The 17,478-nt window shown below is 36.4% G+C and overlaps 1 protein-coding gene across 1 annotated transcript; it reads right to left on the bottom strand.

Annotated features, from left to right (window-relative positions):
* Nucleotides 1-810: 810 nt before the first annotated feature.
* Nucleotides 811-1,994, bottom strand: LOC149816401 (putative clathrin assembly protein At4g40080). Its single transcript, XM_089986804.1, has one exon. The coding sequence runs from the start codon at nucleotides 1,940-1,942 to the stop codon at nucleotides 941-943; it is 1,002 nt and encodes a 333-aa protein (XP_089842930.1). The 5' UTR covers nucleotides 1,943-1,994; the 3' UTR covers nucleotides 811-940.
* Nucleotides 1,995-17,478: the final 15,484 nt, after the last annotated feature.

The following is a 17,478-nucleotide window of genomic DNA, read 5'->3' as shown; positions in this document are numbered from 1 at the left end:
ACGATCGCACAACACTCCAGTAGCACTTCGTCCTATATATATATAAAAGATGGTCAAAATAGTAGAAATCAACCCATGCATTATATTTTCTAATATAAAATCATGATTTTTTTTAGGGTTAAAGATTCAGTACACTGTAAGGTTTTGATTTTCGATTCCTATTTCAAGGGCTGATTTGTACTTAATTATACATTAGATCACATCTGGAAGGTCAAATGTGCAACAAAATGCAAAAAAAAAAAAGACTTTCACTAAAAGTTTGAAACCAAATAGGTAGCTAACGTTTCTCCCCAACTGATGAATTTCACTACCAATGGCATCTCCGCATTTCTGGCAGGATCTGTTAGTGCACATCACCTTGTGTTTGGGGAGTTGCAAGTTCGAATCCCAATGATATAATGGCATGATTGTATAACTTGTAGGGATCTGCCTAACCCCAGCTTGTTCTGTCCAAAAAAAAAAGAACTGATGAATTTGACGTCATGAGTTTGAAACCCACATGTGACGAAAAGCAAGGTGTATTCTTTGGTGGGGCAAGGGAAAACTTAGATTTGTACACCAATGAGATCATTGTAAAGTGATTTTTTCTGGGTTATCTACGAATGTTCACATTATCTGCAGACTGCAGTGCTTGGCAACCACTCATCTTGGCATTTCATGATCGAGAAATGTTGAGATGGATGGTGGTCAGCAGTAGAGCTGCATAAAAAAATGTCCTCTATTTACAAAAGATAATGCCAAAAAATAAATTAAAAAGAAAAGTCGTTAGACCATGTGTATAAAGGTCAACAACAAAAAAAAGAAATTTATTCATCTATTTTTTTTTTCATATTATATTTCGTGTCAAATGACGCTTGTCTCTCCAAAACAGCAAGTGAAATGTTTTTGGGGTTTTACGGGCAAAAGTGCCAAAAGACTGTACAAAACGGGTTTGGCCGAGTCAAAAGGATAACCCTTCCAGCCTACCGGACAAGAACCTAACTTCTGGCGAGACGAGACGTCCGCTTACGAACCGAGACGACTCGGACAACCTCAACTTCAGATTCGCACCACCGCCACCAAATAAACCCCGCCGGGAAGCCGCAGAGAGAAACCGGTTCACCGAGTACCTGAGCATCCCCGCACCTTTACTGCTGCTCACCACCGACGAGTTGCCCAAGAACCCCTCCAATCTCCTCACCACCGACACCAATTCGGCGGATTCCGATACATCCACCGTCGGAATCCTCTCCTCCGCTTCCCCCACCCTCAAGAGCAACTCCTCATTCAGCAGAGTAAGATCCTCCAAGACCAACCTCCTGGCTTCTGCCACCACCGGATTCCGGCCGTTCTCGGAGAAATCCAGTCGGCGAATCTCCTCTATGACCGCCACCAGCGCCTCCAACTCCTTCAATAGCCCGCCGTTCGTCATCGCGGCGACGTCGTCCTCGACGTCGCCGACGGGATGGCCGGAATTGAAGAAGTAGCCGAGGGCCCGGGATGCCTGGAGGACCGACTCGAGGAAGCGAGCGTACCACCTGACCCAGGAGGATGCGGCCCAACCCTCCGGCGATGAGGGGTCGTGGAAGTTGGTGAGGTTGAGGGAGTTCCGGCCGCCGGCGTTGGGGCGGAAGCCGAGCTGGTCCTGGAGGATGAAGGGGCCGTGCTGGGCGATGCGGTGGACCACAATGAGGCACTTGAGGGCGACGGCCCAGCTGCGCGTGTGGTGCAGGCGGTCGAGGAGGAAGGAGACGCAGGAGGTGGCCACTAGGCGGGAGGAGTGGCCGGCGGTGGCCAGGATGGCGGAAACGTGGCGGTCGGGCGGCGGAGATGGGTGGTGGGTGGTGGCTTCCAGGATGGCCAGCCGGATCGGGAGCACGACCAGGTTGGGCTGGGCCAGGGCCTTCCCTATCGATGCCTTGTCTTTGAGGACGCTCACCAGCGTCCTCAGTCGCCGGCCCATCGACGACGGTGATGGTGGCGGCCGGTGGTGGGAGATGTCTCGAGGCTGAATTGAACTAAAATAGTATAAGAGAGAGAGAGAGGTTAGAAATTTCGACGGTCATTTAATAAGGGGTGTGCTCCCATTATCACATTATATTTGGATCGACGGTGCTGACTGCTGGATCATGTGTTTTGGGTGACCCACACCCACCAACCATAGTTAGGGTGCCAACTAGTCGGATTTGATCGGAACCAAAACAGTACCAAATCCTATAGGGTAAAAAAGAAAGTTCTATTGGAATCTAGGTCAGACTCAAATGGTCCAATTAATATATGAAGTCTGGTTTGTGAAATTTCATACTATACTCGAGCTCAAATAAGATTTTTAATTTTCCAATGTAAAGATGATGATCAATATTATTTTACCGGTAGGTTCATGAAATCTTTATAGGATCTGGGTATGGTTTCTCTTATGGTAGGTTTCATTAGATCTGAATTCAGACCTCATACCATAGTCTCAAATCAGGTCTGGGTCTGATTCCACTTGGGTCCAAACCAAACATTAGTTAATGGGTCTGAGCCATATCGGTCAGGGTGCTGACAAGGGGATGGATGTGGATGTTGTTGTATATGGTTATCGGTTGGGTCCACCATGTTCTAACGTCAGGTTATGGATCACAGGGAGGGACGAGCCGGGTTTGAGCTGAGCTTAGGCAGGCTGGGCCCGTCTTGAAAAGAAGAACTGACTGTTCAAGCTCGGCTCAAGCATAAGCCAAGCTTGAACAGATTATGCCCATGATCGGTTTGAGTCAAGCTTGAGCTGAACACATATAAAAAAATATAGTTTTTTTTTTAAATTTGTGTCAAAAGCACTTTTTGAAAGAAAATTCAGTGATGGGATTTGAACACAGACCACTTTCAAAAGAGTCCAACGACCTCCATACCAAGGTAACACCTCTTTTTGTCATTATATAAAAAATAAGTAACATGCATACATACAACATGATTTCTTTATATAACTATGTGAATCGAGCTTAATCGGGTTTATAGCTGGACTAGCTGTTCAAGCTTGGCTCATTTATGTGCACTGAGCTTAAACCTTTGTTTAAGCTCAGCTCATTTATTTTTCGAACCAGCTTGAGCCGAGCTTAAACAAGTCAAGCTCGAGCTAGCTCGTCTCATTGTGCATCCCTAATCAGAGGCCAATGTGTGAAGAAACGTTTGATTGCTTATGCGTGTTAGGGTTCGCACACCAACAGCTCATAACTCTGATCTGCCAAAATATCAAAGGGACTCTCTAGATCTGGACACCAGATCGGATCAGTTCAGCTAAGGAAGGCAAACTTGATTCGAGTTTAAGTGGAGAAGTATATGTTAGCAATTTCAGATCAAATCCTGTTTGATCATGCTGAAAAGTTGATGCCCACCAAACATATCATGTCTATAAGGTTAGATTTAATTAATACAAGTACAAGCAATAAGATATTACTCATTTAAATACCTTATGCACATCTGCACCATAGACTTTTCATATGTATATATATATATATAGTAATTAGAATATGAGAACTAGCAATATGAGCATTTTCAATACTTTTTTTTGCAAATCCAACCATGTGGATGTGCTTGGCATGGTGAATTTGCTAGGAATCAACCATTGGATCATGTATTTTCGATGAAAAATTGTGATTTTTGAATGTTTGAATATTTATGAAGATTATGAGTCAATGATTTTAAACCCTTAAAAAAACCATGTTTATGCAGCAAAATTGGATAATTCACGAGCGGGTTCTTATAAAACCAAGCATGTAGATCACATCCGTATGGTTAGATTCAAGAGAAAAGAATAAAAGTCCATGAAAATAATGATTCACACATTAGTTCTCATATTTTAGTGATTATATATATAGCAGTTGGTTTTTTAATCCCTTTAAAAACCTAATTACTTGTCATATTCAAATGATTCAAAACAAGTTTCCTACTAAATAATGTGATTTGATCTAATGTAACCCATTTTATCTTTTGGCATAGAAATAGGTACAATTTACATATTTTCAATGAATCCAAAACCAGATTGACTTATATGATGACTAGATCTCATATGTTTGAATATAGAGAACTAGATCCATAATAGAATATATTCTTCAAAAACCAAGTCCACTGCTATCAAGCTTGAAGTGTTAATGGGTGACATCTGGTTTGGACCTAGGTGAGTCCAAATCCGGATTTGACTTTGAGGTGCTAGTACAAGGTCCAATTTGATATGCTATAAGAAAAAACATACCCGAGTCCTATCATGATTATGTGAATCAGACCTGATCCATACCCGATAAAATAATATATTTTTATTTTTTTATATTGAAAAATTTCATAAATGGTTGAGTCTGACACAGTTTCTAATTGGACCACTTTATTTGTCACCAAGCCCTAACAATATAGGGTTTGGTACATGTCAAGTTTGGGTCAAACATGGCCCACTGACACTCTCAAACCTGACCCAATGACACTCCTAAGCTTTACCCAACCTGTAAAGCCTACAATTTTTTGAAGAATTTTTATAATTTTTTTTTAATATCTCTATATGTGATAATTTGATAATGATGATGTGTGTTATATAATATACATAGATTAGGTCTTGGAATAAGACTTAGACAAAAAATAGAATATATATATATATATATATATATATATATATATATATATATATATATATATATATATATATATATATATCCAAAACGCCAATGGGTCCTGTCGACCCTAGTGAAAATTGTTTCAAAATATACTTATGAGAAAATAGAATTTAAAAATAAAATTAAATTAAGTTAGACGAATTGTGGTTTAAAAGAAGTTCACATACATTTGAAAATAATTTGCGTTGCACTTAGAGACATTCCATTTAAAACTTAAATTATAGTTTTGAAAGAATTCAAATCCAAAATAATAAATAAAGTTAATTAGAAAAATAATTAAATAGAATAAAAAACTTAAATTAACTAAATTGCATAAGATAGTAGAAGTCCATAGGTGGGCCGTCCCATCCGTTGTTGCACCTCCTTATTGACTTAAACAAAAGAAAAATGAAGTTGAAGCTTTAAATTCAAAGGCTTTTAAAAGTTACCAAAAACCAAATTTTTAACCAAAGTCAAAACTTGCCTAATTGCTAAGGAGAGGTGTCCCATCCTAAGCCTTTCTAGGATGAGAAGAATGAAAATTTTAGAAGGAAGGAAGGGAGAATTGAGAAAAAAAAAATAAAGGCTTGACAAGGTCAAACTTACTTGCCAAGCAAGCAAGCTTGACGCTAACCAATATGGAAAGGTTGAAATCTCGCATGGGGGTGTCGACCAACCCATATTAACATAATATATATAGTATACAATATGTAGTATACATGAAATATAAACTAACCCAAATCCACTATAATGAAAAAATAATAATAATAATAATAAAAGAGATGAAAGAAAACAAGAAATGAGAAGAAATGAATGAGGATTTGGGATTTAATCAAGGGCTCATATTGGCCCAGCCCTGAGCCTAATCCCTTAGGTTTATAAAATAGGAAGAGGGGCTCACGCTGTAACGCCCCAAATATTTAACTCAAAAATGTTGGAATAATTTTTTTTCTAAACAACAGCGAAAATGTTTTATTAAATTCTGAGTCAATTTGTTTGGGCGAGTTACAAGCAATATCACATAATCAATAACATTAGGCAAATTAAACTCTTGCATTGAAATCTTATAAGTCATTAATTACAAACTTAATGAATTTAGTAAAGTTAGAGTTCCTCAGGATATCCGCAGAAGATATGGTCTCATGACATTGTCCGTAGCGACGACCGCAATTGCCCGTCTTAATCTGTTTCTTGAAAATATTAATTCAAAAGGGGTCAGACTACTCCGTCAGAGTAAGAAGCATAATATCCATATAAATGTGCACAGTGTCATGTGTGCAAATATGTGTGCAACACAAATAGGTGTAAATAACAATATTTAAACAAGTTCAGAATATACAGTTTACTAAATTCAAGCATTTCATATTACATAAATGATAGACATCAATGCATGACACATCATATTTTGGAATCACACTTAGGTTATCACAATTTTCATGTAAAGGAAAATAGATCTGCGCTAAGCATCACAATCATATTCTAACAATTTCAACATCAAGCATTATGCGACTACTTGAAGACTTTCAGAAATACACTAACTTTATATTTTCTATTGTTAATTACCTTGTGGGTAAGCACAGACATTCGACATTGTAGCGGACCGAGACCACACGAGGGTTTATTATACTTTTTCAATTAATACCCCGTATGACTAGACGTACATAGGTCCAAAGGAGATAGTTCGCGACCAAGAGAGTACTCTCCAATGGCTAGAACTAGAATTAGGATGCACCCTGTAACTTCTGTAGAAGACTTGGATCTACTACCTAGGACGCATTGGTAGTTGGCCTCCTAACTCCAAGGACTGAAGACCGGCTAAGACACCTCACTCTCACAAAACTAAAATATCCCACAAAGTTTGTACCATCTACCCTCTCCAAGGTAGACCTTGGGTCCAGTAACATACATCATCTTTTAGGTGTATCCAGATCCCTAGAAAACCAGTAACATATACCATTTTCAGGTATACCTAGCATCCCAAGAAACCAGTAACATAAACTGTCTTTCAAATATACCCAGAATCTCATCTTTATGTTGAGTGTGCATATCTTTCATTCTTGTTTATTTTTTTGTGCGAGTCAATGCACAACCAGAGATTTTCAAAAATCCAATCCCACACTCGGGGTGATCTTAGTGTATGTACATTTCTTGACTTAGTGGGCAATAGGCACTAATACAACTTTTTATCATTTCAGTTTAAACTCGAACCAAGTACTTGTATATGCATTATCTTAGTTTTTATTTATGTGCTAAGGTATACTTATCATACCCCACTGGATATTCTACCACATGACATATCCCAAACTTTATCATTTCATAAGTGTTTGTATGGCACTATAAAAATTCTGCGAAGCTGCAAGCTCAGTTTTAAACTTTCACCTGATCATGGCATGTCAAATGCCCTTTATTTAGCTAACTTTTGCAAACAAGCATATACAAAACGACACTGGACATGGAAATAATCATTCGTATGCAATCACCATGAAACCAATTCGTATCATAAATGCCCACATGGCACCACAAGCGTTTTGTATGCATAGCTTCCATATTATACCACCATGCCACTGTAGTTTTCCTTGATTTCAATTGTAACAAATATATGCATTTAACAATAGGCCACATACAAAACTATAAGCAATAGAAATCTATATATCGTTGCTATCCCATTCAATTGCCATATTCATCAACACGTAACATTCTCTCCCTAAGTAGAAAATACAATCATTATGTTATTTAAACAAGTGCATTGTAGTGAGATCTGCCATAGCCAATGTCTATCTACCTTAGTGAGTTTAAGACTTAAGATGAGTATGTGCATAGTCACAAACTTCCAATGAAATACCTATATTATTTAAAGGGAAGTATCATATGAATTTTTCATTTTTTCTATATTTTCCAAACTCAAAAATGAATGAAACATTCATTTTCGGGAATGAATGGTGAATTATGCAACTTTTACAAAAGTGTGTATGTGTACACGATGATAGCCAAAACCATTCAAATTTCTATATTTCTTTAGATTGACGAATAAAATGAGGATATGTATAACATTGAGGTTTTGTGAATTCAAGCATTTATTATTTAAAAAGTCGCACCAAACCTTTGTCTCTTTAGAAAGGATTTAATATATATATATATATATATATATATATATATATATATATATATATATACACACACACACACACACACTTGCAACCGTGGTCGGGTTGCAAGAAGTCATCAACATGTAGCAATCCCGCTATAGCTAAGACTAGGCCTAAGAAGGTCTTTAAAAGCCTTGTCACTACCTTTGTAAAGTCTACTACCAGCTGTGGCTGAAGTCAAAGTGACTAATCCGACAGTGCACAAGAAGGTGCAAAAGTTTTTGCTGTGCACAATGGCTTTTAGCCATTGAAATGTCCGGCCAACTACACCCACCATCATGGTCATAAAGCACCAGCACATGAGCAGAAGTTTGGGGTCCGTTAGACCCCAGCCTGTTACACCCGTATGGCCGTAGTGTGCTATTGCACACCTGAACAAGCGGCAGGTTTGATGCACCACCCAATACCTTTTGAAGGTAATACGAAATCAACAGCACACTCGAATTTTTTTTAGAGACCAGACAAAGGAAAATGTTCTATCAATTGAAGACCAGACAAGCCTTCAACACTCTGCGGGTATGTATCATGGCATGAAACCATTCTAAGAAAAATCGATGCCTTTGATTGCTTATATTAATGTAATTAAATGAACTACATGTATATATATATATTTTTGTCTACGTATGTACGTATTCAATTTGTTAGTGTGTGACATTGTTTGACAACCCAATGATTCATGATTCAAGTCATTGAATGCAAACATGGCTTAGTCAGGTCTTTTATCTTTGTCAGTGCAAATGTAATAATGGAAGAAATGTAAAGAACATAACAATTGAGTAACATTTGTTCTAACTAGTAAGTTATCAATCATTCAAAATCCTCAGGTGACTACCATGCATCAGCTATATTCGAACAACCAGTATCATGATATGAAATAGGTATTTACAAACTTATGATGTAAATCAACCAGTTAATCAATCATGATTTTCAATGTAAAAGGCCTTACAAATCTAAATTAGTAAACAATGACAGCTAGCAAAAGGTTTGAAAATTAGAATATGTGTCTTATCTTCACAGAACATATAATAAATTGCTTGCAACTACAGTGAAGAAAAAGGAAGATAAATTTTATGTAGAGTGGGTCGACTTAAGAGGGGAGGTTCTAAATTTACGTGGTCTGTCCAACAAGGCAAGAAAAAAATATGACACTATTTCACATGGACAAAAAGGATATTGTAACCAAAGTTTTATGAGACAATGTAAATCTACTAATACATGAATCTAACTTTCAACATGGAGCAGAAAATTTAAAACAAAAGGGTAATGCAACTCAGTATATTCGAATGAGGTTATATTCACACACTGGGATTTTTTTCTTTCTCACAGATTCATTGATGTGTGTGTAGGTCGTGTGATCTGAACTGCAAAATCCTCAGATCTTCCGTCTAACATATCCTGTAAGCAAGTTATTCACATGATGGAACTTATATATATTTTTTTCTAACAGATTTAATGTTGTGTGTGCAGGTCGCGTGGTATAATCTACACATGATCAGGCTATAATCTTGTTTAACTATGAAACTATATTACAAATATTTAAAATACTAACATATGCAGACCTACTACTCACGAACACATACATTTGCACATCATAAATCAGGATTTTACAAGAATTTTACCAATTTATTTTCTTTTATACACATTCCTACCTGATTTTGAAATTCGATCTACATGAACACGTAGGTTCATGTCTGTATTGCAAATATACAGATCTACAATACCTTGATCTTCATATGTTATATACACTATTGTTCTAAACTAAACCAGTAAAAGAAAACCAAGTTTTCTTGTGTGGTACCGGCGATCTGTGTATACAACTATAGAAATACTGGGAGACCTCGACTTCAGCCGTAGTTTAGACTGTTGGTTGCACATATACCGATCATTGTATACGTAGACAGCTAGTCCAACACATACATATGCTTCATAACACTATACCCAAACACACAGAGATTATGCCCTTACCTTTGTTGAAGATGAAATCCACCAAACTCGACTGAATATTAGCCTTCGCTCCCCATGCCACTCGGCGTGCATCGTTCTCCAATAAAGCTGAGAGTAGGGACAATTCCAGCACCTCTGGACACCACAACTCACTGGTTTGGGAAGAGAGATGAGGGTTACACAAAAGTTTGGTGGAAGAAGAGGAAAGGCTTTCCCCTCCGCCCCCTCCACCGATTTTTATAAAGTCTCTAAAAAAAATATTTTTTCTTTTTGAAACCTTCCTTATAACTCTCCTCTTCCTTCCCAAAACATGCCTTCATTACTCTCCTTCTTGAAACTTCTCCCTTCCATTTCGAAAATGTGGAAGGGAGGCTCTTCCCAATCTGGATTGTTTGGTTTCCAATGTGGCCCAACCGTTCAACCTTCTTTCCTTTGAAGGTTTCCCCTCTCACATAGGTCCTCATTATAGCCATTTTGAGTTTCAAAAGATATTAAATGTATGTTTTTTTAAGGTCATTTTTAGCAAAAAGGCACTCTTGGCGTACAAGGAATTTTGACTAGGTTTCTCCTCTTTAAGGGGTAATGAGCCCCACCAGTGCACTATTGCTTATTTCATTGCAAACTCTTGCAACATTATTTTATTTATCCTCTTTTAATATTTTGATGAGTTTTACCAAAATGACATTTTAAAAAAAAAATGCACCCTCTTTCAAAAATCCATGTATATGGCTAATGAGAATTGAACTCAGGTTGCCTCATAACTAGGCAAGACCTCTTGCCATTACATCACTTCACCTCTTGTTGTAATATTGGTCTTATTTAATTCCTTTATATACGAATTTGGTTCTTGACAAATCTCAAATACGAGTTAGATCGAAAATTATATTTAGATCTTTTGAACTTTCTAACTATGTTTCGGATCTTGATTGAAGTTTGACCATATTTGGATCCAATTGGATTCTAATTGGGTTTTAGATCCATCCAGGATCCGAATCCATACATCGTATCTGAATCCAAATACTGGATCCATTTGATTTTGTTTGGATATAAGATCCATTTGGATCGACTCTATATCACTTTACCGTATTTATTTAAAAAAATGTATTATTTATTTATTTTGATATTTATCAAAATTTTGCAAGTTTTACATCCTTTCCCTCCTAAAAAAGGAATTTCGTCCCCAAAATTCGTTACAAAAACTAAACCACTAGATTGGAGTATCTTTCTTGTATTTTAAAATTTTGGTTTTTCCTCATATGTTATTCAATGAAAATCTCTCAGAAAATTTCAAAGATCTAATCTAGGGGCTTTACTATATATTATTATTTTCATCCTTAGTTATAACCCTATGAAAAGAGAAGCCTCTCTTTTTAATAAATAATGTTTTCATTTATGCCTCATGCAAAATCTTATAATGCTCATCCATGTGGTATCTTTATCCCTATACAAGGGACCGTAGCATGCGTGTTATTTAAAATGAAAACTTCAAAATAATTTAAAATTTGAACTTCGTGTCTCGTTTAGAGTATGTAGAATCCTATTTAGGATATATATAAAATCATTTTTTGAATCCATAGTGGCATAGCCTTTATTTAATAGGAAGTGATATATGACCTAAAGATATCAATTGACTCATATATGATTCATGGTTCAACTCATATCTAATCTCGATTCGTCATATCCCATATTCCTGATAGGATTCAATTAAAGTCTGGTGTTGGATTGAGGATCAATTTTTTTTTTAGTGAAGTCTACACCCAACAAAACTTATATATCTATGTGTAAGGCTTTAAGAACTTAAATTAGTCAAACCTAAGTGCTAAGACTTATAACCATTCAATCGAGATTCAAATCCAAAGCATTCATCTTTACTCTCAAAGAACGTAAATGACAAAATTCTTGAATTATTTATTCACTCTAATTTGCTATATGGAAATTCTTCATTATTCATCCTGACTTGGTATTGGGGTTGCTTGTTGTGTCACAGCCTTAGTAAGGTGTTTAGTGAACCAAGGGGATTGTCACACCTAGCTCCCCAAGCCATCTACTCAAACAACAAATATCGTAAGTTTCTCGATCTATCTTGATCACAACATATATCGAATGATGTTCCTAGCAATATATCGAGGTTCTCAAATTTCACACAATAAATCAATTTCTTTAGAAATTAAAACATAATTCAAATGATATATACTTACAGAGCTCTTTCAGGGTCGCTGGAAGGGCCATGAATCATATATTATTATTCTACTCTGATACCATAATTGTAACGCCCCAAATATTTAACTCAAAAATGTTGGAATAAATTTTTTTTTCTAATCAACAACAAAAATATTTTATTAAATCCTCAATCAATTTGTTTGGGCGGGTTACAAGCAATAGCACATAATCAATAACATTAGGCAAATTAAACTCTTGCATTGAAATCTTACAAGTCATTAATTACAAACTTAATGCATTTAGTAAAGTTAGAGTTCCTCAGGACATCCGCAAAAGATATGATCTCATGACACTATCCGCAGTGATGACCGCAATTGCTCGTTTTTATCTGTTTCCTGAAACTATTAATTCAGAAGGGGTCAGACTACCCCGTCTGAGTAAGAAGCATAATATCCACATGAATGTGCACAGTGTCATGCATATAAGTATATGTGCAACGCAAATAGGTGTAAATAACAACATTTAAACAAGTTTAGAATATACAGTTTACTAAATCCAAGCATTTCATATTACATAAATGAAAGACATCAATGCACGGCACATCATATTTAAGAATCATACTTAGGTTATCATAATTTGCATGTAAAGGAAAATAGATTTGCGCTAAACATCACAATCATATTCTAACAATCTTAATATCAAGCATTATATGACTACTTGAAGACTTTTTAAAATACACTAACTTTATGTTTTTTCTTGTTAATTACCCTATGGGTACGCACATGCATTCGACATCGTAGCAGACCGAGACCACATGGGGGTTTATTATGCCTTTTCAATTAATACCCTGTATGACTAGCCGTACGAAGGTCCAAAGGACACAATTCACGATCGAGAGAGTACTCCCCAATGGCTAGAACTAGAATTAGGATGCACCCTGTAACTTCTGCAGAAGACTTGGATCTACCACCTAAGATGCATTGGTAATCCTAGCCCCCTAACTCTGCAAACTGGAGACTGGGTGAGACGCCTTGCTCTCATAAAACTAAAATGTCCCACGAAGTTTGTACCATCTACCCTCACCAAGAAAGACCTTGGGTACAATAACATACATCATATTTCAGTTGTACCCAAATCCTTGGAAAACCAGTAACATATATTGTTTTCAGGTATACCCAGTATCCTGAGAAACCAGTAACATATATCATCTTTCAAGTATACCCAGAATCTCACATTTATGTTATGTGTGCATATCTTTCATTCTTGTTTGTTTTTGTATGCGAGTCAGTGCACAACCAGAGATTTCCAAAAATCCTAACCCACACTCATGGTGATCTCAGTGTATGCACATTTCTTGACTTAGTGTGCAATAGGCATTAATATAACTTTTCATCGTTTCGGTTCAAACTTGAACTAAGTACTTGTATATGCATTATCTTAGTTTTTTTTGTGTGCTAGGGTATACATATTATACCCCACTGGATATGCTACCACATCGCATATCCCAAACTTTAACATTTCATAAGTGCTCGTATGACACTATGAGAATTTTGTGAAGCTGTAAGCTCAGTTTTAAACTTTCACCTGATCATGGCATGTCAAATGCTCTTTATTTAGCTAACTTTTGCAAACAAGCATATACAAATTGACACTGGACATGGAAATAATCATTCGTATATAATCACCATGAAATCAATTTGTATCATAAATGCCCACATGGCACCACAAGCGTTTTGTATGCATAAATTCCATATTATACCACCATGCCACTTTTGTTTTCCTTGATTGCAGTTGTAACAAATATATGCATTTAACAATAGGCCACATACAAAACTATAGGCAATAGGAATCTATATATCGTTGCTATCTCATTCAATTGGCATATTCGTCAACATGTAACATTCTCTCCCTAAGTAGATAATACAATCATTATGCTATTTAAACATGTGCATTGCAGTGAGGAGTGCAATAACCAATGTCTATCAACCTTAGTGAGTTTACGACCTAAGGTGAGTATGTGCATAGTCACAAACTTCCAATGAAATACCTATATTAATTAAAGGGAAGTATCATATGAAATTGTCATTTTTTCTATATTTCCCAAACTCAAAAATGAACGAACCATTCATTTTCAAGAATGAATGGTGAATTATGCAACTTTTGCAAAAGTGTGTATGTGTACACAATGATAGCCAAAACCATTCGAATTTCTATATTTCTTTAGATTGACGAATAAAATGAGGATATGTATAACATTGAGGTTTTGCAAATTCAAGCATTTATTATTTAAAAAGTTGCACCAAACCTTTGCCCCTTTAGAAAGGATTTAATATATATATACATACATACATTTGCGACCGTGGTCGGGTTGCAACAAGTCATCCCGCTATAGCTAAGACTAGGCCTAGGAAGGTCTTTAAAAGCCTTGCCATTGTCTCTTTTAGCCATTGAAATGCCCAGCCAACTACACCCACCATCATGGTCATAATGCACCAGCATAGGAGCAGAAGGTTGGGGTCTGTTAGACCCTAGCCTGTTACACCCGTATGGCCGCAGTGTACTATTGCACACCTGAACAAGCGGCAGGTTTGATGCACCACCCAATACCTTTTGAAGGTAATACGAAATCAATAGCATACTCAATTTTTTTTTGGAGACCAGACAAAGGAAAACATTCTATCAATTGAAGACCAGACAAGCCTTCAACACTCTGTTGGTATGTATCATGGCATGGAACCATTCTAAGAAAAACTGGTGCCTTTGATTGCTTATATTAATGTAATTAAATGAACTACATGTATATATATATGTATTTGTCTACGTATGTATGTATTTAATTTGTTAGTGTGCGACATTGTTTGACAACCCAATGATTCATGATTCAAGTCGTTGAACACAAACATGGCTTAGCTAGGTCTTTTATCTTTGTCAGTGCAAATGTAATAATGGAAGAAATGTAAAGAACATAACAATTAAGTAACATTTGTTCTAACTAGTAAGTTATCAATCGTTCAAAATCCTCAGGTGACTACCATGCATCAGCTATATTCAAACAACTATTATCATGATATAAAATAGGTATTTACAAACTTATGATGTAAATCAACCAGTTAATCAATCATGATTTTCAATGTAAAAGGCCTTACAAATCTACATTAGTAAACAATGACAACTAGCAAAAGGTTTGGAAATTGGAATATGTGTCTTATCTTCATAGAACATATAATAAATTGTTTGCAACTACAGTGAAGAAAAAGGAGGATAAATTTTATGTAGAGTGGGTCAACCAACTAGGTCGACTTAAGAGGGGAGGTTCTGAATTTACGTGGTCTGCCCAATAAGGCAAAAAAAAAATATGACACTATTTCACATGGACAAAAAGGATATTGTAACCAAAGTTTTATGAGACAATGTAAATCTACTAATACACGAATCCCACTTTCAACATGGAGCAAAAAATTTAGAACAAAAGGGTAATGCAACTCAGTATATTTGTATGGGGTTATATTCAAATGCTGGGAATTTTTTCTCTCTCACAGGTTCATTGATGTGTGTGCAGGTCGTGTGATCTGAACTGCAAAATCCCCATATCTTCCGTCTAACATATCCTGTAAGCAAGTTATTCACATGATGGAACTTATATTTTTTTTTCTAACAGATTTAATGTTGTGTGTGCAGGTCGCGTGGTATAATCTACACATGATCAGGCTATAATCTTGTTTAACTATGAAACTATATTACAAATATTTGAAATACTAACATATGCAGACCTACTGCTCACGAACACATACATTTGCACATCATAAATCAGGATTTTACAAGAATTTTACCGATTTATTTTCTTTTATACACATTCCTACTTTATTTTGAAATTCAATCTACATGAACACGTAGGTTCATGTCTGTATTGCAAATATACAGATCTACAATACCTTGATCTTCATATGTTATATACACTATTGTTCTAAACTAAACCAGTAAAAGAAAACCAAGTTTTCTGTTGTGGTATCGGCGATCTGTGTATACAACTATAGAAATATTGGGAGACCTCGACGTCAACCGTAGTTTAGATTGTTGGTTGCACATATACCGATCATTATATACGTAGACAGCTAGTCCAACATATACATATGCTTCATAACACTATACCCAAACACACAGAGATTATGCCCTTACTTTGTTGAAGACGAAATCCACCAAACTCGACCGAATATTAGCCTTCGCTCCCCATGCCACTCGGCCTGCATCCTTCTCCAATGAAGCTGAGAGTAGGGACAGTTCCAGCACCTCTGGACACGACAATTCGCTGGTTTGGAAAGAGGGATGAGGGTTACACAGAAGTTTGGTGGATGAAGAGGAAAGGCTCCCCCCCCTCCACCGTTTTTTATAAAGTCTAAAAAAAACATTTTTTCTTTTTGAAACCTTTCTTATAACTCCCCTCTTCCTTCCCAAAACATGCCTTCATTACTCTCCTTCTTGAAACTTCTCTCTTCCATTTCGAAAATGTGGACGGGAGGCTCTTCCCAATCTGAACGGTTGGGTTTCCAATGTGATGCCTCTCCGGTGCCAAAAGGTTAAGGAAGTTGGTGATCTGACGATAGGGAAGCCGACAACGAGCATAGCGAGTGAAGGAGTGAGAGAGAAAAGCGATCAACAGAGTGAGCGAGCATAGCAAAAGAGTGGTAAAGATGTAACTCTAACCCATTATATATATATATATATATATATATATATATATATATATATATATATATATATATATATATAAAGATTGAGAGATTCTAACCAAAATTAATTATCTTAGGTTCCATCAAGATAACAGTAAGTATATGGTAGAATACAAGTAACATAAACCATCCATGAAGCCAAAAGCAGGACTGAGAAAAGAGAATAGCCACTTGTGCTCAGCTTGTGTTTGGCTTTAGCTTGTTTGAACTTATAAAATATGGTCGGCTAGCCAAACTCAACTCGGCTCATATAAGCTCTTTAGCTATGAATACATATATTTTATATTGTATTGCTACAACTTTGAACCGATGTCGTTATTTTGTATATGAGTTAGATTGAGCTTGACTCAGTACCTTTTGAGTTCAATTTCTACTATCGTTATAATTTTAAAAAAATGTATTCTTTTGATAATGATCAAACTTGGCTCAGCTTGCCACAAGAATGAGTTGAGCTTGAACACCCTCTGTTCAGTTCATTCAGATTTTTTGCGAGCTCTACCTGAAAGAGACGCTGAATAGTTAGTCATGTTCGAATAGACTTTTAAGAAGCCCATGATCATCTGGTTTCAGACTAGGGGGTGTCAAAAAGAGACAACCTTTCAAGATTAAGCTAAAAAAATCGATGCTTTTATTTTTTAGTATAAAGAGTTTTTCATCTGTGAAATCCCAAGTTTAGCAGCCAGGTGTCTTAAGGGCTTAACTAGGTCCGCACTAATTCATTATTACTAAGCCAAGAATCAGAAAGGAAAACTAATATTTGATGATGCTTAGGGGTCATAATTCTTGAGAGGAAGATTAAGGGTAAAATTGATTAGATTTGAAAATCAATGTTGAAAGAAAGATAGAATATTCCATCTTTGAATGAAGTAAGAGATTCACACCCTATCCAACAATAAAAACATGAAC

The sequence above is a fragment of the Nuphar pumila genome, chromosome 14 (genome assembly GCF_984573655.1).
Source record: "Nuphar pumila chromosome 14, dmNupPumi1.hap1.1, whole genome shotgun sequence".
Classification (NCBI taxonomy): domain Eukaryota; kingdom Viridiplantae; phylum Streptophyta; class Magnoliopsida; order Nymphaeales; family Nymphaeaceae; genus Nuphar; species Nuphar pumila.
The sequence above is the reverse complement of the archived record's forward strand: the minus strand, read 5'-3'. Positions and strand labels throughout refer to the sequence as shown.

Excerpts from the sequence above, each read along its gene's own strand:
- LOC149816401 (XM_089986804.1), bottom strand. The coding sequence starts at position 1,942 with ATGGGCCGGCGACTGAGGACGCTGGTGAGCGTCCTCAAAGACAAGGCA.